Source organism: Eumetopias jubatus, unplaced genomic scaffold (assembly GCF_037043125.1).
Source record: "Eumetopias jubatus isolate StellerSeaLion01/CBP00866 unplaced genomic scaffold, mEumJub1_p1.0 scaffold_10, whole genome shotgun sequence".
In the NCBI taxonomy this organism is placed as follows: Eukaryota; Metazoa; Chordata; class Mammalia; order Carnivora; family Otariidae; genus Eumetopias; species Eumetopias jubatus.
Genome location: NW_028274816.1, coordinates 36,556,536 through 36,579,218, shown reverse-complemented (window position 1 = coordinate 36,579,218; position 22,683 = coordinate 36,556,536). Strand labels below are relative to the sequence as shown.

General features: G+C 60.5%; 1 protein-coding gene and 1 long non-coding RNA gene across 3 annotated transcripts in view; one reads left to right on the top strand and one right to left on the bottom strand.

Moving 5' to 3' along the window:
• Window positions 1-22,683, bottom strand: part of GSE1 (Gse1 coiled-coil protein) — a 401,392-nt gene that overhangs the window by 231,370 nt on the left and 147,339 nt on the right. Inside the window, exon 2 of one of the 2 annotated variants that reach the window (XM_088027514.1) lies at window positions 21,801-21,975. In XM_088027514.1, coding sequence (XP_087883640.1) covers window positions 21,801-21,975 — 175 coding nt within the window. The remainder of the gene's footprint in view (window positions 1-21,800; window positions 21,976-22,683) is intronic. The other variant, XM_088027515.1, reaches the window with a different exon arrangement.
• Window positions 12,103-15,277, top strand: LOC148163184 (uncharacterized). Its single transcript, XR_015769098.1, has 3 exons — window positions 12,103-12,395; window positions 13,038-13,194; window positions 13,555-15,277. It is a non-coding gene; the product is annotated as an uncharacterized LOC148163184 (long non-coding RNA).

Below are 22,683 nucleotides of genomic sequence, written 5' to 3'. Positions count from 1 at the left end.
CTCAGCTCTCCTGTCCAGCTCTGTCTCCACAAGGGAGTGATCTATGACCCCATTACCGCCGAGGCCTCTGAAGGGCTCCAGGATGGATTACCAGCTGCCTTGAGAGAGCGGGGAGGCAAAATCACACGCAGGTGAAAAATGAACTTCATCAGACTCCCCAGCTCTCATTACCATCCATCAGCAGCCAGCCCGACCCTGGGGTGGGGGCTGCAGACACCCCCCGCTCGGCTGTCAGAGCTCCACCTTAGCTCTGGCTCTCAGCTTTGCCGCCTGCCTCACTCCGCAAGGACCCTGAGAGGGAGCCAACTGCCGGGGTGGGGCAGGAGGCAGGCGTCTCCCACTGGGCCGTGACTCTGTGCAGCTCTGAGTCCCTGTCCGAGCATCGGGGCCATGGACTCCGCTGGCGGGGGCCATGCCATGAGACACGGGTGACGTGCGCCCCACCCCGCCCCCTGCCTCCTGCCCAGACAAGCAGCTACAGGCCAGCAGCCTGCCCACCCCCTGAAACACCTGACTGAGTTGCCTTCCTCTGCCGGGCCCCGTGTGGGCCAAGGGGCCTCCTGGCCGAGAAGGGGGGCTTGTCTCCCATTTGGCGGAGGCCCCCAGGGCTCGGGGCAGGTGACGGGGAGCCAGAGAGACCTTTACAAGAGGAAGCAGCTCTGGAGACAGTTGGCTGTGCCCGGTGGGGTGGGGGCAGGTGCCCAGCAGGCTACCCCAGCTTAGCAGAGACTCTGAGCAGCTAGGAGTACAGCAGGCCTGCTCTGACGGTGGGTGTCCCACCTCCCCCCCCGCCCCCGGTCACTTGCCAAAGAGACCCCCAAGCACAGAAAAATAAAACCCGGACAGGCCCGTTCTGTGCCCTTCCCTGGCCCCACCCCTGCAGGACCCTGCAAGTCACTCTACTCCTCCATCTTGTGTCCCCTCCGGAGGGCCCGGGCTTCGCTAGCCAGGGCTCATCAAGGACCCTGAAGACGAAGCCTTTCAGGCATCCAGAACATTCCACCCACATGACTGGCTGTGAGCTGTTGGCCCTTCTGCGGGCTGAGCCACTGGCTGCACAGGTCTCAGCTTGTACAAGAAGCAAAAGGGAAACCCAGGAATGAGGGACAGGCACCTGAAATCTTTTCTCTTGGTAACAGTCAAGGCGGCTGTTCAATGTCTACTCGGTTCAGGCTCATTGCTGAACAAGCCGCAGGAGCTCATGTGATCTTCCCGGCAAGGCTGCAGGACTGGTGCTATATTCGATTTTATAGGTGCAGGCATGAAAGTTCAGAGAGGTCGAGGGAGTGGTCTGAGCTCACACAGCAAGTAAACAGCAGAGCTGGGAGGGAAGCCAGCGCCTCTGCGTCTCAGCTGCATTCCGGGGCCAGTGAGAGGTTCTCCAAGCTGAGCCCGGCCCTTCTGGGATGAAGGTCACCCTGCCACGCCACCACATCCTCATGGGGGCTGGGGGGCCTCAGCCAGCGTGAGGCATATTCCTTTTCTCTCTAAGGGGGTCTACGGGGCTCTGGATCAGGGGGCCTGGGCTGAGTAGCCCTCACTGGGCTACCCCTCTCTGAGCCTGTCCCCGCCACTGAAGGGAGGCAAGACAGACGGTCTCTGCAGGGTGCGTGTTCTAGGGAGGGTGAACCTGCTTCGGAAAAGGCAGGCTCCCAGATCCAGAGGCACTGTTGGTGTTAACCGGATTCTGAGGGGAAAACCTGTCAGACTGAGCCAGAGTTGGGGGTGGCTGCCAAGGCCCGCAGGGAATGGCCAAGGATTGATGAGAGCAGCCTCTGGGCCAAGGACACAGTCACTCCTGTGGCCTAGAGACCAACCATCCACTCTGGCCCCAGGCTCTGCAGGGAAGAGGCACGTAAGGGCCTCCCATCCCCAGCTGGATGACTTTTTGCTCTCGGTGGGGGACGGGGGGGGGGCGGTCCCTTTAACGGAAGACACTTCTTATTCCAGCCAAACCCTTGAGACCCTGCTGCTGTCTCCTCCTGGCTTGCGTCCCCCCGCCCCAAGCAGACAGACACCCACGAAGCATGAATAGTCAATTGTGGGCCACTTCTGAGCAAGCCTGCAGTCACCCAGGCTAGCCTGAGAGACGAGTGTGTGTGTGTGTGTGCGCGCGCGCGCGCGCGCGGGCGCATGCACGTAAGCCTGTGTGCATGCTTGAATGTGAGGCAGATTGTGTGCGTGTGTGTGTGCCTGTGTGTGGACAGCTGTGTGTGTGAGTGTGTGCATGCACGAGGGAGTACGTGCACTTGCGCAGGGAGCCCTGTGTGCCCACACCAGGCCCACAAGACTACAGTAAAGCACCTAGTGATGGCCCAGGCTGGAGGGGGAAGGAGGGCTTGCTTGGAGGATGTCTGGTCTTACCCAGAAGCACTCTGACCTGCTCTGCATCCGTGCTCACAAACAGGACACCCCCGGGCCCCGCCACTGTCCTTCCTGCTCACCCTGAGCCAGTGGTCAGGGCCCACAGGATCTGAATGTCCGGAAGACTGCAGGGTCACTGTGCATCCCCTCAGACACAAGTGCTCACAGTGGAGGCCTCCCGGCCAATTGGCCTCATGTGGGGAGTAAACCCTGCCCCTCAGGGTCCAAGGCTCCAAGGGGCTGGCCCCCGTCCCGCTCCTGCCAGGGCTTCTGGGTAAAGGAAGGGCCCAGATGCCAAGATAAGGCTGGACTCAGAGTGACCAGGGAGAGAGCAACAAGCGGGGAGATAAGCCACAGGAGCCGCCTGTGCCCCCCCAGGCCCCGTGGTGGTGTGGGGCTGGGAGATAACCACATTTTGGGGGTGTCCCCCAGCTGGATGGGGCCGGGACTGTGTGACCAATGTGCAGTGGACGAGCCGCCCGCCCACCCAGTGGAAAGCAGGGGCTCTGTGGAAGCCCTGGAGAGCGGAGCTGGTGGAGAACCCACACCACTATCATCTACTCCTGGGCCTTGGGAGGACTCTTCCGGGCACCTCAGCTAGCCCTGCACGAGGCACGGCCCCCAGGCCCGTGAGGTGCTCGTCCCCAGTGTGTTCTGAGCAGACGTGTCCTCTACACACAGAAACGCTGGCCTCAGGTTTACCCAACAGCCTCTGGAAGGGTGCTTAGCACAAGCGTGTCCTCCTGGGCCTGGCCTGTTTTCTGGGCCCTGAGCAGTGGGTTACTGTCCCAAGCGGCTGGCCCGAGATGTTGGCTTCCATTCCACATTAGTGGCAGCTGCCGTGGGGTGGCTCCCTCATTCACATCCTGTCTAACTGCCAAGCCTCAGTTTCCTCATCTGTAAAATGAAGCTAACTGTACCTACCTCTCAGGGATGTTGCGAATATTGAATTGGCACCCAGGAAGAGCTCTATACGTGTTTATGAAGTAAAATTAAGTTAATAGCATGAACTAGCAGGTTTTCCCCCCGGGGATATACCCAAAAGCACTGAAACCAGGTGTTGGAAGTCAAACTTGTATGCAAAAATTCACAATATCCAGAAGGTGGCGAGGGCCCAAATGCCCATTAGCAGCAGAATGAACACAGTATGAAATGAACATACATGAAAGAGGGATAGAATACTGGTCACGCTACCCGTGGATGAACCTGGAAAACATGGTAGGTGAAGGAGGCCCATCACAGAAGATCGCCCACTAGAGATGCCACTTACATGAAAGGTCCAGAAAGCACAAGGCCACGGAGACAGAAAGCAGGTTGATGCCGGGGCTGGGGGAAGGGAAGGGAGGGTGCCAGCTAATGGGCAGGGGGGCTTCCCCTGGGGGGGGGATGAAAATGTTCTTGCTCTGGATAGAGGTGGTGGCGACACGACATTGTGCACGTTCTAGAAGCTACTGAATCACTTACTATAAAATGGTTCTTTTATGTTACGTAAATTTTATTTCAATGCAAAAAGTTTAAATGAATGTGCATTGCAAAGACTTTACCAGACAACCGGCGGGTTCCCACGCCCACCTGGAAACGTCCAGGTCCCCTCATAAAGTGCAAAGAACAGGTAGAAGGGGTCTTCCCCTCCTGGGCCGAACGGTGCTTCCCGTCTGGAGGAGCAGGAGAGGGTTTCTGAGCTGGATGATGGATCAGGGGCTTATGACATAGACCCCTTCGTGAGTATTAATTGGATCTAATTAGATCCGGGGCCACACCAAATGGAGCCGATTTGTTAACTGTGTTTATGTCAGGATTTCAAATTGCTACCAGGTAACACAGAGCATAGACCAAATGTCCAAGACACAGCACTGAACTGCATCATGATGGAGGGCCATGGAGAGGGCCAGTGGCCCCCAGAGTGGAGTGGCCAGGAAGTGGGGGCACCTGAGTGGGGAGGGGCATCCCTCACCTCACCTCGCCCCCACCTCTATCTTGCTTGTGACCTCCACCCTCCCTAGGCTTCACTCTCCTCATCTGCAGAACAGTGGGGCTGATCCACGGGCAAAGGGGAGAGATGGGGCGGGGGGTGGTTCGGCATCTCCACAATTTCCATGAGGTGCTGGGGCACTACCTCCTCCCCATCCACAGAATTGTCTCCCTCTACCTCCAAAACCTCCACCAACCACCTCTGAATCTTGGAATCCTTCAAGTCACAGCTCTGTTTCTCTTCCTCCAGGAAGCCCTCCCAGACTGCTGCAGCTGCGTGCCTTTAAACTTTGGACTGCCCAGTTGGACATTAAGATCCCTGAGGACAAGACCCCTGCTATCATTTAGAGCTATGGTGACCGTCTTTGTTATAATTTACTAGTCAGTCCTTCTAATCCACCAGAATGTTCTGGAAATGATAATGCTTTGACTTCCCAAGGCCAAACGCCCGATGTTCTGTCTTTGGACTTGAGAAAGAAGCCCCTTTCCCCACCACGTTTGGCAAGACTGTAGCACCCAGTAGGTGCAGACCGGGCAGGAAGGCCAATGGGCCAGCCCCTCTTCATGGCTACGCCCTGGACCCTGCCAAGGTCTTATCTCCAGGGAGCCGGAGCAGAGGATGCCCACGGCAACTCGCTTCCCTCACCTCCTGGGCCGTGGCTGTGTGGCTCTGGCCGGGGTTCAGGGTCAGGCAGCAGAGGGAGCACATGCTCCGTGGAGGGGCTCCAGGCCCCCTCACGACCCTGCTGGGGGTCTTCCAGCCCGCCAGGGGGTGGGTTTTAGGCCTCATAGCCTGAGCTGGTGCCCGCAGGGAGGGGGCAGTAGGAAATGCCCTGCAGGAACGGCTCAGCTGCTTCTGTTCTGGCGGGACTTTGGTTGACCCACAAGAACCAGAAGTCCCGGGAGACTGGCCAGCAGCTCACCATGGGGATGGGGAAGGAAACCGATACTTGGACGCACCTACTATGTGCTGGGAGCACCTATCAAATTAGGAGGGAGGTGGGGGCAACAACCTGTCAATCAATAAGAGGAAAGGTGTGAAGCTGCTCTTAGTTTTCTTATGTGCTAATCCATCCATTCATTCACTCGGCAAATACTGATTGAGGGCCTACTATGCGCTGGGCGCTGTCCTGGGTGCTGGGAGCAGGAGCTGATGGAAATGCTTGTTCTCTTAGAGCTTCGTGGCCAGTGACGACAGCAGACAGCAAGCAGGAAAATCTGCTGAGTGCACTGCTGGACGGTGGCAGGTGCCCAGGACAGGGGGCGGGGGGGTGTTGTCTGGAGCAAGGGAAGGGCGCACGGCCCCCTGCGTGGCCAGGAGGCCTAGGCGGCTTCTCCAGGTCTGCCTGACCAGTAAGTGCCACAGCTGGGCTCCCAACCTAGATATTTTAATTCTGAAGTCCTCTCTCTGGTTGTTCACACCAGCTGGGGACGGTCCAATTCTGCTACCCACTCCCCACCAACACACACCCTATTAGTAAGACCCCTCCTCAAGGGGAGGAGGTATTGGAGCAACACTGATGTAGGCGGATGGCTGGGGACCAAAGGGGACAGGTGGCCAGTTTCATCCCCCAGTTGTCTGCTAGGCCCTCCCAGAGACCCAGGGTGTGTATGAGGCCACAGGACACAAAGCCTCCCCCGCCGCCAGGGCCCCCCCTGCTAGCCCCCCGCCCGCCAGGGCCTCCAAGTGTCAGAGGAAAAGAGCTAGAAGCTCTGCCCTGGGCAACCAGGCCTCAGTCTCGTGGTCTCTAAGATGGGCTCACAACTGTGCATGCCTCCCCAGAGTCATGGGGAGGAGTCGAAAGAGGGAATCCGTGCAAAGAAGGAAGAGCGAGGCCTGTGCGGTAAACTTTCTGCAGGTGATCTCCCCACGAAGAGAGCCAGGGTCTCCCTGGCCCCTGGTGGGGAGTCAGGGAGGCTAAGCGGCCTTCCCACGGCTCATCATCCTGGAACACGCTTTTGGCTGCAACCCTCCTTGGGAGGCCAGTCCCAAGATGGCCCGAGTGGACGGGCAGCCGCGTGCAGGGTGCCGAGTGCCCAGGCCAGGGAACGTCACAGGGTCTGGGAAGGGAGTATGGAAGCCCCACCCTTCCTGAGCTGCCCAGAGCCCCCCATGAGGAAGGGACCATGTCAGGGTCAGGTGGACACCCCCCTCCACTGGCCTCCCTCCCCTCCCAGCTCCCTGACCTGGCCGTCCCAGCCCTGACTGCTGGCACCAGGAGATGGGCTGCCGTCCCCAGGGAAATCCGCTCAACCACATGTGTTCCCAAGCCCACTGGGGTGCAGATAACCAGGCTGATAAACCCCTTTCCTGGGGACAGGGCTGTCTGCAGAAGGCCTGAGATAAGGCTGAGCAGTCACCACAGAGCCTGTGTCTTCCTGTGAACGTTCTAGCACACTCTGCACTGGGGCCCAGAGAGCGAGAGGGGGAGGCCTCCCCCCAACTACCCTGCAGGTGTCTATGAATCCAAGGTTTACCCCATGCAGAGCCTGCTGCTAGCCCCCCACCCGCCAGGGCCTCCAAGTGTCAGAGGAAAAGAGCTAGAAGCTCTGCCCAGGACATGTGGAGCGAGAAGCAACGGGCGCTTTCTAACTACGGTCTCTGTGCAAAGTGCTTCCCACCACTATCTCAGCTAATCTGCCCTATGACGTAATGACGTAATCTATTACCTGCACGTTTCAGATGAGAAAACTAAGGCATAGAGAGGTTAAGTACTTTGCCTACAGTCACACAACGGGGACAGGTTTCAGCTGGTGTCTCTCTCCCCCGGTTCTGTTTGGCCAGCAGACCATATGTGAGCCCTAGAGTGAAGATTTTATAGGTTGGCAAGGAGGGCCAGGAGGCAATGGGAGGAATGGGGTGGGGGGCAGGGAGGCCTGGTACTCATGACATTCTGATGCTACACGGAAGTCTGTGGAGAACAGGGTGCACGCGATGCTCGGGATGCTCCGAGCAATGGTCACAGCTTCCTGCAACCCCCAAGCCCACCATGTGCGGCCCCCTGTGGGTGCCTGTCACCCATGATCGCTGATACACACCACCCCCACCAACGTTCCAGGCTTGCAACCAAAGGCGACTAGAACTTCAGAACCGAAAATGAGAATGTGGTTGGTAGAGAAGATGGGAAGGAGGACCTGGGCCACTACACACTGCAAAGGCCCCTCCCAACCCCCACCGAGATTGCACAGTGCACGACCTGCCCAATAGTAGGAGCAGTCCAGAAACCCAGCAGGACCCACGCCCCCGTGATGGTCGCTCTGTAGGGGGATTTGCAGATCCACCTGCAGATTGCCTTGGACACAAAGTCTTTCCCCAGAACAGAGGGGCAGCTCTCTTGCAAAAGACCCCCTCTTTGCTCTCCCCTTCATGGTGCACCCCCCCCTTGCCCGGCCCCAGCCCTGCACCCAGTGGGACTCCCACTCACACCTTGTGCTGTGGGGGCACCTGTGGCTTGGCAGGGCCTGGTGCTGAGGGGTGAAGGCGCAGACATCCGCTGCCCGTCCCCCACTTCTGGGCTCACCTCCAGCTCCTGGCTCCCACAGTGACAGCCCGCCTCCCACAGCTCTGAGAACAGAGCCAGGCTGTGTTCACGTGTCCCTGCTGGGACCACACGGTGGGCGGGCGGGCGGGCAGGCGGGTGGGGAGGGAGAGGGGGGAGTAAAGCCACCAGCCCACACCGCCAGGCCACAGGCTCTGTCTGTGCCCAAACCTGCCATTAGGGAGACTCAAGGCGGCCAGACCAGCCCACCCAGTCACCAAACTCAGCCCAGACCAGCCCCTGGGGGCCCGGGGCGGTGGCCGAAGGGCAGGGTGAGAGCAGCGGCACTCACCATGGCCCAGGGTCACTGGGGCTTGTTCTGTACCAAGAACCATGCCCCAGGCAGCCCTCCCCACACCGGGCAGGATGGAGATCCTGGGTTATCCCCCATTTTATGGACCGGGGAACTGAGGCTCAGGGCACACAGATCTGCTTGCACGGCTTGGTTCCTGAGACTGTGATTCCTGCGGGGCGTGGCGGGGGGAGGCTGTAGAGGGCTTACCAGCTCTCTCACTGGGCAGGGGCTGGAGCAGACCTTGGGGAGCCCAAGGGCTTAGGGGGCAGGAGGGGGTAGGGAGGCCGCCCGAGAGTGTGGAGGTTGGTTCCTGGTGGAAAGTCCTGCTTCAGCATTGCGGGGCTGGTCCTAGGCCCTGCACAGGCCTGGGGTAAACCTCCCACCCCAGTGAAACTATTTCCTTATCTATAAAACGGGGCTAATGGCTTGAGAGCCGGCATGCAGTTGGTGCTTAATACATGCTCCTTCCTTTCCTGTACATTGCCGGGAGAGGGGGAGAGAGGGGTAGAGGCCAGGATGTTGTGGGTGGGGAAGGGTGGCCAGGAGACGCCCCTCGGATGTGTTTTCCCATAGTTTCCGAGCAGGTACTCGGTTCCAGATAAGGGAGCTGTGTCTCTGCCTTGGTGGCTGCCTCCCACCCCAGGCCCAGTGAGGGGCCCGGTGGGGTCTTGAGATTCCTGAGTTTCAGGACAACGACATCAGTGGTGCTCAACGCTCGCGCGGCCCATGGGGTTTACGTCGGGAAGCAAGCCAGAGAGGTTAGGCAGCTTGTTCAGGGCACACAGCTCCAAGCGGCAGTGCCGGAATTCGAACCCAGGGCAGCCGGGTCCAGAGCCCTGCTTTTCACACCACATCTGGGGAGCAAGGGGTGCCTGGGATGGTCTCTCAGCCCCGCTAAGGGAGGGCCTGGGGCCTCCGTCACTGAGGTGAAGGGGTGGAGGGGCTGGTCCTGTGTGTTTTGGGGTCCCAAAAGCTGGCCTCGTGGGCCCTCCCCTGCACAGTCCCCACCGAGCCAGCAGGTCAGACATGTCACGTCCATGCCCCTCACGCCCTCCAGGGATGGCAGGCGTGGCTGGCCGCCAAAGCCACTGTCTGCTCACTCATTCCCTCAGCCCGAAGCCACAGGGCCACCTCGCCTGCAGGGCGTGCTAGGTGTGTACACACGCACATACGTACTCAGAACCACACACCCCCACACACAAACTTGGAGTCACACACGCACAACGACGCACACACAGCCAGAAGGATGAGCTGCTGGCCTGGAGACCCACTTGACTCGACTGTGCTGATGGAGCCTGGAGGCGGGGAGGGAGGCCTGGGGGGCGGCCTGGGGGGCAGCCAGGGCTCGCGCCGGCACATGGTGGAGTTGCGGAAAAGTCTGGCCCTGCCTTGGAGGTGCGTGACCACGGGGGCCGGGGGGACAAAAGCACAGTCACGCTACCCCAGGCTGCGAGGAGAGGGGACCCATCCACTCCCCAGCCAAGCGGCCACTCACCCATCCTCAAAAGGTTTGCTGAGCACCGACTGTGTGCAGACCCTCTTCAAGGCATCAGTAAGCACATCAGACACCCGCTTGGTGCTGAGGGATGGAGGTGGACCCAGGACACTGACTGACCCTTTGCTATGTGCACTGCCTTGCTGACTCCTCCCTGAGACTCTCTTGGTGGCTGCTGCCGGCACCCCCACTTCACGGATCAAGAAACGGAGACTCCACTAGAAAGTAGCAGACCCAAGAGCCTGAGCCGTTCCTTCTCTCCTTTCCCTCTTCCCCTTCCCGTGTCCCTCTGTGTTGTTTGAAATAACAAAGAGAAAGAACCAGAAAAGGCAACACCCACACTTACGATACCCGCCGGGCCACTGTATGTCCTGGTTCGCCCAGGACAGCCCTGGTTCTCCCCTAACACCCCACATAATAAATAATAGTGCCTCCTGTGCTCTCAAAGTGCCCTGGTTTAGACCTAGTTGAAGCCAGTTAAGGTCCCTTCCCACTCCTGAGCTGAGGGAAAGATGTAATATGAGAGAAAAAGGGATGGTCCTAGGATGGAGCAATCACGGAAGGCTTCCTGGAAGAGGTGGGGCTGAGCTGTGCCTGGAGGAGGGGAGACACCACCTACCAAGGTCCCCTGTCCAGGACCCAGGACCCGGGCCGGTGCTCAACTTTATTGCTCTGCTTGAGGACCATCTGCTCTGGGGGGACCCCAGAAAGTGCAGAGCGTGAGGAAGGGGCAGAGTTGGGGCTGTACCCCTGAAAGCCCCTGGCCGCCCTCCCAGCACCCAGCCGCGTCGTGACGGTGCTGCCCAGCGCCCCTGGGGTGGACGAGGTGCACAGCCCGGCAGAGGACCTAGCCCTGGAAAGCCACTGCCCACTCTCCCTCCCGCCAAGGCCCTGAAGCGATTCTGGAGAACCTTGGGGACGGGGGTTGGAAGTCCTATAATCAAGCGGACATCTTGTCCTGCACGGCGGCTCAGGACACAAGCTCTGTGCCATACACCTTGGATCCCAGGTGTGCCCCTCCACTGACCATCGGCAAATCACCTGACCGCCCCCCCCCCACACCCTGTCTTCTCATCTGGAACATGCAGGAAGAACAGCGCCTACCTCACAGTCTTGTGAGCATTCTGTGAGCTGGTACCCACCAAGTGTGGCAAACAGCCTTGGTATATAGTAGGTGCTCACTAAACGCCAGCCACTATGGTCCTTGTTGTTGCACCGATGAGGTGCACACAGGAGAAGAGACGTGGAATCTGAGACACAGAAAGAAGACTGTCCTGCCTGGTCTCGGCCCTTCCATGGCTGTCCAACCGGTTTGGTGGACTCTGCTTGAATACTCTTGAGCTCAGGGAGCTTACCACCTCACGGCCGGCTGGGCCGTCCACGGATGTGCAGTGGGGTGCGCTCCACTTGTCTGTGTGCTCCTTCTAAATCAGATTAAATCGCAGCTGGAGAGTGCAGTGTCAGGACCAGAGTCCTGCATGTGGTCTCTGCTGCCCCAAACGCCGGCCGTGGGGAGGTAAGGCGAGGCAGGAAGCCCTTGCACCTGACCTGGGGTGGGAGCGGGAGCCCCGGGGCCTTGGTGTCACCTGGGCCAGGCGCACCTGCCGCTCCCAGGATCTCCTTGCAGACTTAGCCCCAGTCATGTGTCCTTGGCCTTCTCGACCTGCTCCCAGATCCGCCTGGCTCACATCCCGACCCTTCCTGCCTTTTCCCTTCTACTTCTTCCAGAAGCAGGAGGTGGTGCGGGGCACAGGTCATTTGGGTTCTAGACTCTACCCTGTGCTGGACAGCTGGGCAGCCCCCCCCGCCGGCAGGGGTGCTCCCTCCTCCGTGGGAAGGGAGGGAGGATTCACCTGGCTCCTGGGGACGCACCTCTCAGACCTGCTCCAGAGCTCACCGTCGGGGGCCCAGAGCCGGCACAGGGGGAGGAGGGTGTGCGGCAGGGGCATCGAGGACACCCCTGGGGAGGGCCCCCAGGGGCTCTAGGGCATGCTGCCATGCCTCAGGGCCCTGCTACACCCCTTAGGATTCCAGCACTTGCCCGGGGCCCCTGGGCTCTGACGGGGGTCACTACGCTGGCCCCGGGGACATCACATCTGTCCCCTGGGCCATGCTCATGCTCCACACATGCTCCGAGGGGCCCCTGCAGCCAGGACACGCACCCCTCACCAAGTCACAGGCCAGCACTCTACTGCCCCCCCACGTCCGTCTTCTGTCCTGGAAGTCTGGCTAGCGTCCCAGGACCCATGCCCCCCCCACCCCCCGTGACTCTGCGGGGGCCCATCCCGGGGGACTCACCCGGCAGGAGCACTTTCCACTTGGGGTTCTTCTGCTCCATGAGAAGGGACTGTCCCAGCCCCTGGCCCCCCTCCCTGGCCTGGCCTGGCGGCCTTGGGGCAGCTCCCTTCGGCCTGGGGGAGGGTTGAGAGGGGTGGAGCAGCAGGGCCAGGAGGAGCAGAGCTGGGCTCTCTCGGCTCTGCAGTTCAGTTTCAGGAGCAGACTCCTGAGAAGTCACTTGAGAGAGAGAGAGAGAGACGGCTGCCCGGCAAGCCGCGGCACCACACGCGGGCGGCAGGCCCTCCTCCTGCCCTCCCAGCCTCCAGCCCGCCCTGGCACACACCCCCGCAGGCTGTGCATGGAGCTCCGGAGGGCGGCGGGCGGCGGCGGCCACTTCCTGCTTTCCCTGCAAAGCCGGGCACCGTACTTCCCCGGGCGGACCCAGTGGGCCAAGGTATTTATTGCTATGTCCTGGGGAGCAGAGAGGACCCCAGGTCCCACAGGGGGGGTCCCACGGCCCACCCCGGCCCCCCGTGTGCACTCGCAGTCACTCGGCAATCCATCCCGAGCACCTACTACGTGCCAAGTCCCCGCCGCGTGCTGCAACGCGCTCCAGGCAGAAGCAGCCCTTCACGTGGCCGCGTTCCCAGAGGTCAGGAGCACCCAGGGCAGACGCCAGGGAGGCTCGGCCAAGGACGGGCTCAGCTTCGGCAGAAGCCAAGGGTGCAGGCCCGGTGCCCTAGACCCGGGACGTGAGGGCTCGGCGGGCGCCCCGCGGGAAGGCTGTGACGGGGGAGGGGACGGCCCGGCCCTGACGGGGAGGAAGGGCTGTGCAGAAGCAGAGGCAGGGGTCCCGGGGCTCTGGGGGAATTCCGGGCGGGCTCCGGGGGGGGGGGCAGGAAGACACCCCGCCGCAGGGCTGTGGTCACTGCCGCCCAGGACAGAAGCTCCCCTGGGAGACAGAGGAGGTCTCACGAGGGGAAGGAAGCCCACTGTCACTGGGGTCTTAGCTCTTGGGGTCTCCTCCCTCGAGGGGACTCCTCTCTGCCCTACAAAGGTCGAGAGGCCCCTTTCAAGTGCTCCCTCCTCCCTGCAGCCCTCCTGGGTGTAGTCCACTTCCTCAGCCATTCTGCCCCTTGTGAGAGCCCGTCTCGGCCTGTGTGGGGACAGAAGGGCCGGGCAGTTGCTGGGGATGGAGACCATGGCTCAGCTGCCTTGCGGGACAGGCAGAGGGATGCCCGGTGCGCCCCAAGGTAAGCCCACAGGCTGCTTCCTGGGTGTGCGGATGGGAGGCTATGGGAGGGGCAGAGCTTTGTCTAGAGCCCTGGGGTGAACCCCTGTCCTGTACCGGGGGTGGGCAGCAGGGCTGGGGGGCTGGGGGATAGGGGCTTGGGGGCGGTCCAGGGCTGTGACTTCAGCCCCATTTCTAGTGCTGTGTTGTGCCACCTCCTGGGAAAACACCAAACTGCACTGAGAACGTCCTGGGATGGGCGAGAATCCAGCCCCTTCCAGCGCTCCCCTCCCACCCCCCAGCCGGGGTGGTGTGGGGACCCTCGGCGGAGAGGGGGTCCCATTCTAAATACAGTGCTTGGTAACTCGGGTCAACTTCACAGCAACAGTCCCGATCAAAGGTCTTGTCATCATCCTCACGTTCCAGAGGAGGAGACGGGCCCAGGATGACCCGGAGTGCACCTGCTGGGGCTGAACTGGGCTATCTCAGGCTCCCCCAGGAGCTGGGCCATGAAGCCTGAGGGGACAGCCCCGGCAAAGTGCCCACAAGGATGGTCGGTGTTGCGTCAGCACTCAGTAAATTCCTGTACACCCCTGCGGTCCTCACCAGCCTGCCCATGCTTTAGTCGAGAGCTCGGACCCCATGCCCCTCGGGCTGCACATGGCCAGCTCAGCCTGGCCACTGTGGCCGGTGTGGCAGGGAAATAACGGCCCCCCAGAGATGGGCATGTGCTAATCCCTGGAGCCTGTGAATGTGTCACGTCACCTGGTAAAAGGGACTCTGCAGATGTGATTAAGCTCAGGGCCTCGAGATAGAGAGATGACCCTGGATGATCTGGGGGGGCCGATGTAATCACAACAGTCTCCATAAGAGGGAGGCAGGGCTGTGTGGTCACCAACGTGAGCGTGGAAGTAAGAGGCCAGAGTGATGGGGCGAGGAGCCACGAGCCAAGGGAGCTTTCGAAGCTGGCAAAGCAAGGAATCGGATTCTCCCCTGGAGCCTCCAGGAGGAGCCAGCCCCACCACCACTGCCGACCTCCGGACTGTGAGGTCATAAAAGTTGTGCTGAGCTCACGGCAATGCAGGAAAGTAGTACAACCGGGAGGAAAGGTGTTCCCAGACTCCCAGCTCCTGCATACAGCAGCCGCTCAATAAATGCTCTCCTCTATGTGTTTGATCCAGGGAGCTCACATCCCCTCCTCAGAGTCATCCAAGTTCAAGTGAGAGAAAGAACCAATCATTCACAGGTGACCTTCAAGTGCCCTTGACCCCAAAAGGTCAAACCTCTGGAAAAGCAAGCAGCCAGAGATCCCTAGAATTTTATAGTTTGGAGCAGCACCCTGGGAGGGAAGAAAGGTTCTGGAATGGAGTAAGAACCTCCCTGGAACATCAGCCCCCAGCACAGGAAGCCTGAGGAGATATATGCCCCCTATATGCATAAGAACCTCCTTTCCTCCTTACCATCCCCGGTCTGGTTCCCCAGCACTAGCTGACAGAAAAACTTGTATTTGCTCCACAGATGACTACGGGGGTACCTATTATGTGCACTGTGCCAGGTTCAGGAGAGAGAAGACAGTAAGATATAGTCCCTGCCTTCATGAAGAAGGCAAGTGAGCTGAGCACAGGTTGCCCCAGGGCCTTTGCACTTGCTCTTCCCACAGCCTGGAACTCTCTGCCCAATACCACCTCCTCAACAAGGCCTTCTGTGACCACCCTGCCTCAAGTCGCAGCTCTCACCCTTCTGTGTCCCCCTACCCTATTTCTCTTCACGGCACCGAACGCTGCCTGGTATCCCGCATTTTGCCTAACACAGCCTTTGGCACATAGTAGTAGGTGCTCAATAAACATTTATGAGCAAATGCATACACATCAGTGATGGTGTCGACATGCAAACAGGCAGTCATGGTGACACAGGCAAAGGTCTGCTGGGACAGGTGCCCAGTTTTCAAGTGGCTTCTGCTCTCAGGCCATAGGTGCGAGCTGGTGTGGGGCACAGCAGGGTTTGGAAGTGCAGCTCTTGGAGCCAATTAAACCCACGTGGCGCCAAACTCGGGTAGCTGAGGTCCCCGAGCGCCAGCTTATCAGCTAGAACAGGGGAAGGCAGGATGGTGGGTGAGCAGAGGCCGGGGCAGGAGGGGGACAACTGGCCATGGGGTCAGGTGCTCCCTGGGGCCCCCACCTGAACCCCACAACTGCTCGGCTCATCTCTTTGTTTCCACCTGAAAGCCCGATCACAAGCTTCCTTGGAAAGAAATGGGGGCTCAGACACGCAGACCCTCTCGGCAGCGGCTCTGTGGTGAAAGAGCTGCTCTGAGCTCTGCACCATCACGAACCGCACGTTTCAGCCAACGCTCGGTTTATCGTTTTATTAAACCACACGCATTAAATTCTCTTCTCCTTATTTCATGAGACTGAAATCACTCAGACACCCAGAGTCACACGCCAGCCAAGGGACCAGCTGAGAGCGAGCGGACCCTGGCTCAGCCGCACAACAGAAGGAAGGGTCTTCAGGCCCACGGGGGTGAGTCCCCACTAAATATCAGAGAGGCTTCTGGGGCGACATGGACCCACAAGCAAAGGGCCTCTTAAGGCCGCCTGGCTTTCTAAACCTCCTGCCCCAACTTGCAGGCTCTGCGCTCCCGAGTTCCCAAGAAGATAAACACACGGCTTGTTGCAGAGAAAACAGGCTTTGGATCCCGGCGCGGCTGCCGCCACACATGGGAAGGGAGAGTGGGGCGGGGGTGGGGTGGGATGGGGCTTGGGCAGCCAGACAGCGCCTTTCCCGCAGAGCTGGCGAGAGGGGGCGTGCAGGGCTGGAGAGGCCGAGGCTGGACCAGCCCCCGTGCCCTCCGAGCAGTTGCCACTTGGCAGCTGGGGCAGCCGTCCTCCGAGGGCCTCTGTCAAAGCACTCAGCACCAGCACCCGCTCCAAGTGAGGCCTGCCAAGCACTTCTTGGGGCCGGAGCCAAGTACCCTGCCTTTCTGGCCCTGGAGGCCCAAGGCCGGGAGCCCATTTGCCCAACAAAAGAGACAAAAGCCTTTGTGCGGCCAGGCCTTCAGGTGGCCGCTGGTGTGCTCACTGCCGAGGCTGGGGGCCAGCGCCCACGCTCCTGAGGGCCCTGGATGGGGAGCCACTCTTGGATCCTCACAGCGACTATGCGGGAACCAGGCTGTAGGAGGCTGTCTGCCTCATACCGAAGGCTGTGAAGAACCAAGGCAGGACTGGCACTTAGGGAGCAGAAGTCCAGAAAAATGAAGGAGCCCCAGGATCGGCACCTATACACTCAACTCCTGGGCAAGTCATATTGCCTTATTCCCCTGGGCCCCCTACTCCAGGAACTCAGCCTGGGGCCTGAGGGGGCTCAGCTCCAAGGAACCTGCCTGATTCTCCACTGGCTTCCTTCTTTTGTGTCCTCAGCTTGACTCCTGAAGGGCACCTTTCCCGGGAGAGCTCGGCGAGGCCCAGCACCTGCGTGCAAAGCTACCCCGTGTCCGGGGGGAGCAGAGACCTGTGTGCATTTTCCTGCTCTGTGCACGGACAAGGCTGAGCAGGACGGTCCCGGGAAATGTGCTGTCTCAGGTGGTTTCTCGGGAGCAGACAAGGAGACATGGATGTGTGTACAAGTGCTTTCTAAGGCAGAGCCTGGGGAGAGGACAGGAGCAGGGAGCGGAGGAGGCAAGAGCCACTTCCAGGTGAGGCCCCAGCCCCGCAGGAGCCCCAGAGGGTAAGCTGCATCCTTAGCGGGAAGCCAAGGGGCTGGGTTTCACACTCCTGCATCTACCAGGGCATGAGAGCTCCCAGCCCTTCCCCTAAAGTGCACGGGGACCAAGGGAGGGTGTGCAGGTGGAGCACCTCAGGCTCAGACCCAGCTCTCAGAGCTCATGGAGCCCTGGATGAACTGGCCGCTGGAGCGGGCAGCTGGGGCAGAGGTGGCCAGCCAACCCTGCGCAGTGGCCGGCCCCTCCTACACTGGACTGCCCACCGCCCCCGCCCTTCATGTGGGCGGGGTGGGAACTGGCTCAGGCCAATGGAAGGGACATTGGTGGGGCCAAGGCCAAGGTAGGTGGGTATCCAGTGGCTCTCCTGTGTTCTCTTCCCGCGTCTGCTGGTGATGGAATCAGGGCACCCTGGAAGCCAAGAGGTGGCAGAGCCAGAGGCTAAGGGGACACTTGGGACCCCGTGTCACCCAACAGGAACCATGATGGGCTCAGGATTACCTATCACAGCACCTGTCAGGGCTTGTCCTAACACAACTGATTTTAGAAGTGACTTGGGGGTCGGCAGACCAAGGGCCCTGAAAGACGTCCCTGTCCTATTTCCTGGAAGCTGTCAACCTGTCCATGCCACCTCTCCCACGGCAAAGGGGAAGCACGGGAGCTGTCAGCCGACCCGGGCGCAGAGGGTGTCCCGGATGGTCCAGGTGGACTCAGGCCATCCCAAAGTCCTTACCAGGGGAAGGAGGAGGCAGAGGTGGGGCTGGAGAAGCAGGGCAGACCCATGGCATCGTGGGCTCTGCAGCCGGAGCTGGGGCCATGGGCTGGGGAATATGAGCAGCCTCTGGAAGCCGGGAAAGGCCAGGACACAGATTGTCCCCCGGAGCCGCCAGAGGGAACGCAGCCCTGCCCAGCCCTGTGTGTTTAGCCCAGGGAGACCATGTTGGAACCCTGGCCGCCAGAACTGTAAGACAGTAAACGTGGGTTGTTTTAAGCCACCAAGTCGGTGGTCAGCTGTTACCACAGCAGCAGGAACTATAGAGGACAGACCTCTTCCAAGATAAGCCACTGCCACGGGGGGTGGACAAGAGCAGGTGAAGGGGGCTTCTTCGGGGCGGCGCCACCTCCTCCCACCCTGCTAGCCCGGTTCCTCCTCTCTGCTGCCCCATGAACTGTGGTCCCCCAAAGCCCAGAGTAACGAGAGTGGAGGCTTTCTGGGTGGGAGGAGAGCAGCTCTGGGGAGCACCCAACAGGGGTGGCCGACCCCAGCCCCCCAACGTGGCAGGTGAGAAAGGGAGGAGCCCCGGGAACTCAGCTGTGACTGCAGAGGCGATTTTGGCCTGGTCTCCTGTGACCCCCACTGCGGCCCCATTAGGGGGTCTGTGACTACCACTACCTCTCTCTCATTTCTTTTCTTCCTTCCTTCCTTCCTCCCTCCCTTTTTTCTTTTCCTTCCTTCCTTCCTTCCTTCCTTAAATTTTATTTATTTGACACAGAGAGAGGGAACACAAGCAGGGGTAGTGGCAGGCAGAGAGAGAAGCAGGGAGCCCGATGCGGGGTTCGATCCCAGGACCCCGGGATCATGACCTGAGCTGAAGGCAGGCGCTTCACCGACTGAGCCACCCAGGTGCCCCTCCACTAGCTCTCTTAGTAGAGACGTTATTTGCTACTTTCACAGCTCAGAAAGGACATCTAGGGCCCATGGGGCATAACCATGGGGCTACCACTTAGCTGTGCAGTATGGCAGCCCTGATGACCACACAAGAAGCACATTCACAGAGACCACAAGGCGAACGGCACAGCCTGGAGTTGTGCAGTGTGCAATATGCACAACCTTGCACAGCAACCCTGAGTACCTCCTTGATGTTCATCCCACTGACATGATGCTACGGGAAGACCATTTTTTACCACACCTACTCGCCACTGGAGCGGCTAAGCTTCTGGAAGATTCTGAACCTTGCAAAGCCTCCATGTCTGGGAAGTGCCGCGCTGACTTGGAAACTTGGACCTGGGTCTTGGACACCAAGCCACACCCTCGCTTATCACCAGATGGTGCTGCTTCTCTCCCAAGGAGGCTACGGCTGCACAAAGATCATTGTTCAGGAATGCCTGTTCCCATCCATTTGTGATGAGTTGGGAGCGTCCTCTCACTGGATTTTATACCACATGTGAGTGAGCCACATGAGAAAAGGACCTTGCTTTGATTAAAGGCTTAAGACTAGCAGGACAGAGCTGAGCCTGGGGGCTTGCCGCCGTACGCAAGGAGGCCGTGCCATGGCCAGGTTTCAGTCGTGCCCTTCGCCCACCCGCCGGAGACTTCCGGTCAGTCCAAGGCATGCGGCTTGCCTGGAGTCCCACTTCCCTGCAGCCCCAGAGCGATACTCCCTAAAACCAGCACATGATCACATCCCAGGTGGGCGCTCTGAACCATGCAACATCCACCTTTGGGAGAGAACAAAGCGGGGGGGCCCCCCGTGTCCCCGGGGGCACCCCGCCCAACCACCCGGCCTGGCACAAAGGTTCCCACTGTGACAGCTTCCTCCCCCTGCCAATGCTGTGTCGCTACGTACAGGATGTTTGCAGGGAACGGAGGGCCAGAAATGGACCGCGCTGGGTAGTTACTCCACGAGACAACAGATGCTTACAGCCCCCCAGGCCTTCTGGGAGATGCCCCTGCTTCAGTGAGGGGGGTGGGGAGGGACAGTGGGGAGACAGGGGTCCAGAGCTCTGGAGAGAGGAAGTGACAGGACCGGGTGTGTGTGTGCGCGTGCGCGCGGGTCCTGGATGTGTGTGCCTGTGATGTGCGTTCAGATGTATGCGTAAATGAGTCCCGGGGCGTGTATGTGCACACGGATCCGTATGTACATGCCTCTGTGTGCACCTCTGCGTGCGGTGCACTTGCTGGGTCTGCGTCTGCTCCTGTGCATCCCAGCTCCCATGCCCATGTGTCTGGATGTGTTTGCCCCCGGCGCCTGCCCGCCATCCAGCTGGTAGTGCACAGCTGGCCTGGGGGCTGGGCCTGTCCGCCCGATGAGAGGTGGCAGGTGTGTAATAAGCCATTAGTCACTGTCACGTTTCTGAGCAGCATCAGCAGCCTCCCGGGGAGGAGCCTGACTCCAGGACGGCGCTCCTGGCAGCTCTCTGGCCGTGAAGCTGCCCACCCCCTGCTGGGCAGGGCTGCAGCCTGACGGGAGCAGCTGGGAGACGTGGGCCTTGGGCCCCTGCCCTGCCCCGGGGCAGCCCCAGGGCTCGGGGGTGGGGGGGCTGGGCCTTTTGTGTGCCAGTGGGGGGCGGGGAGGCGAGGCTCCCCCAGGGTCAGGTTTTGCAGGACACTACCGGGAGCTGAGGCGTGGTTGGGGTGGAGGAGGTGGGAGAGCATCCTCGCGGATGCTCCGCACCGCCTGGAAGAGGTGTGGCCAGGTGCCTGGGACTCCAGTCACAACGGCTACCTACAAGCGCTCGGGGCCAGCCCTGCACTGGACCCTCTTCCGTCCCAGCTAAGCTGATTCCCATGCCTGCCCTGTAAGCCAGGCCTCCCCGTTAGCCTTTGTTCCCATTTCTCAGATGAGGAGGAAGAGGCATGGAGTGGAAGAAGACACTTGTCTGGGGCTCCGAGTGTGCTGGGGGCCGGGGGAGGGATGGCTCCCCAAATAGCATTCCCCCCCCCCACCTGCATGCCCATCTGCCAGGGTCTGGGAATCCCTCCGAGGGCCCCTGGTCAGCTGGATGTCTCCTTGCTGAGAGCTCTTCACAGAGAGAAAGAGGTGGGTACTGGGGTTGTCCTGGAGACGGATGCCCCAGATGGCAGCCCAGGACCAGAGGGCAGGCCAGGCCAGCTGCCCCCAACGTCACCACCCCCTCCCCACATCGGTGAGCCTGGCTCCTCCCGAGATGCGTCCACTAACAAGCAGCGCTTTCAACACGGGCTCACACCAGGGGCTGGCACGGGTCCCGGGACTCAGTCCCCTCAGGGCTGTTCTAGAACCCTCCCCAGATAAGAACGCAGGTGCCCACGCACACCGACATCGGCCAAATGGCCTGCCTGAGATCCACCCACAGGCCCCGCAGTGAAGGCCCCAGGACTCCACATTCACAGGCCTGTCACCCAGGGAGGGACAGCCTCTCTGTCATCGGGGAAAGTGCCAAGATGGGCAGACAGGGTCTCCGGGGCTGGTGCGGTGGCAGCAAAATGCACACACTGGGCTTCGGTGGGCAGCGTCTTCCCCAGCCATATGCTCTGGTTCCCTCTGGCCCAGCTGAGGCTAGCCCCCGAGAGAGCCGCGTGCCAGGCCCCAGCGCATTCCCGACGGAGAGGACCAGGAACGGTCCCTGCAGCACGGACAGAGAGGGGATGCCCACGGCATCGCGCGGGGAGTCGGGACAGCACAGGGCGGCGACCACACAGACGGCCCCGGGGAGTCGGGAGGGCAGCTGGCCGAGACACGGCTCAGACCCCCAGGAAAAGTAGATAATTGCGGTTTGGGCAAACACCGGTGTGCCGGAGAGAGCCGGGTGTGAGCGGGTGGTTCCTGGGGGGGTGGACGTGGGTGCAGCCCCGTGGAGGGCCTGTCTCAGTGCTCGGGCAGTGGGTTCTGCAGATCCATTACATTTGTTTTAAAATGAACGAGTGAATACGGTGGAATTACAGAGAACAAATACAACACACAGAGGCTGTGAATCGGGGATGAGGGGGCGTCGGGAAGCAGGGATTCTGCTTTAATCCCTGAAGAGTGTGAAAGAAAAAGATCCAAACTCAAGGAAGGGAGAGACCCGGCCTCCAGGCTCTCCCCGAGAACGTGGTGACGGTGGGGTGGAGGTCCGCGTCTGAACTCAGTGCTGGGAGCCACCCTCCCTGCTGGGGAGGCATGAGCCACGCCAGCACCCGGAGACGGGAAAGTGCCCGTGTCTACCTGCGCCTGTGCCCACGAGGTCCACTCCGGGCACGCCGCTCTGCTGACACCGGGGGGGCCCCAGCTCCTGGGCCGTCCTGGGGCCTCTGGGTGTGCTCTCTGCTGGGGCGCCTGGCCGAGGCTCAGGCTCCCTGGCGGGGGCATGGACGGCTGTCGTTGCCTCGAGAGATGCAGACGTGACCTGGAAGGACAGGAGGGGACAAGGGTGAGTCTTGGCCATACTTGCCCAACGGGTGGGCCCCCGAACTGCTGGGCACCACTCCTCCCCCACGATGGCCCGGCTTTGCTGTCAGGGACTTGGCTGAGCTGGTTTGGGGCAGCGCAGGGCTGGTCCCCAGCAAAACCACGGTGAGTGTCTTCCTTGCCTGGTGACCCCTGCCCGAGGACACCAGGCTGGCCGCTGGGCGGTGGAGTTCCACCTGCTGGCCCCGTCACTCCCCAAGCCCCCTCAGCTCTGCACGGAACTTGGCATAACTACCTGCTGGTTGAGTATAATTAGAATGATAACCTAGCTAATCTTCAGTTCACTCTGCCGGGTGGTCACCCCGTTTCTCCCAACCCCAGCCCCTGGTTCCGTATTTCTTTATTGTGATAAAATATATCTAACGTACAATTTACCATCTGGACCCCTTTGTAAGTGTACTACTCGGTGGTATTAAGTACATTCATGATGTGCAACCATCACCTCGACCCATTTCCAGAACGTTCTCACCCAAAGAGAAACTCCATACCAGACCCTCTGACACCACCGTTCTACTTCCTGCCTCTATGACTCGGACTACCCTGGTTGCCCCATCCTCTTCCCACATCTGGGGAAACTGGGGCTCAGAGCCTGAGGTCACAGAGCTGCTCAACTCCATGGCTGAACGCCCTCTCAGTCAACAGGGCT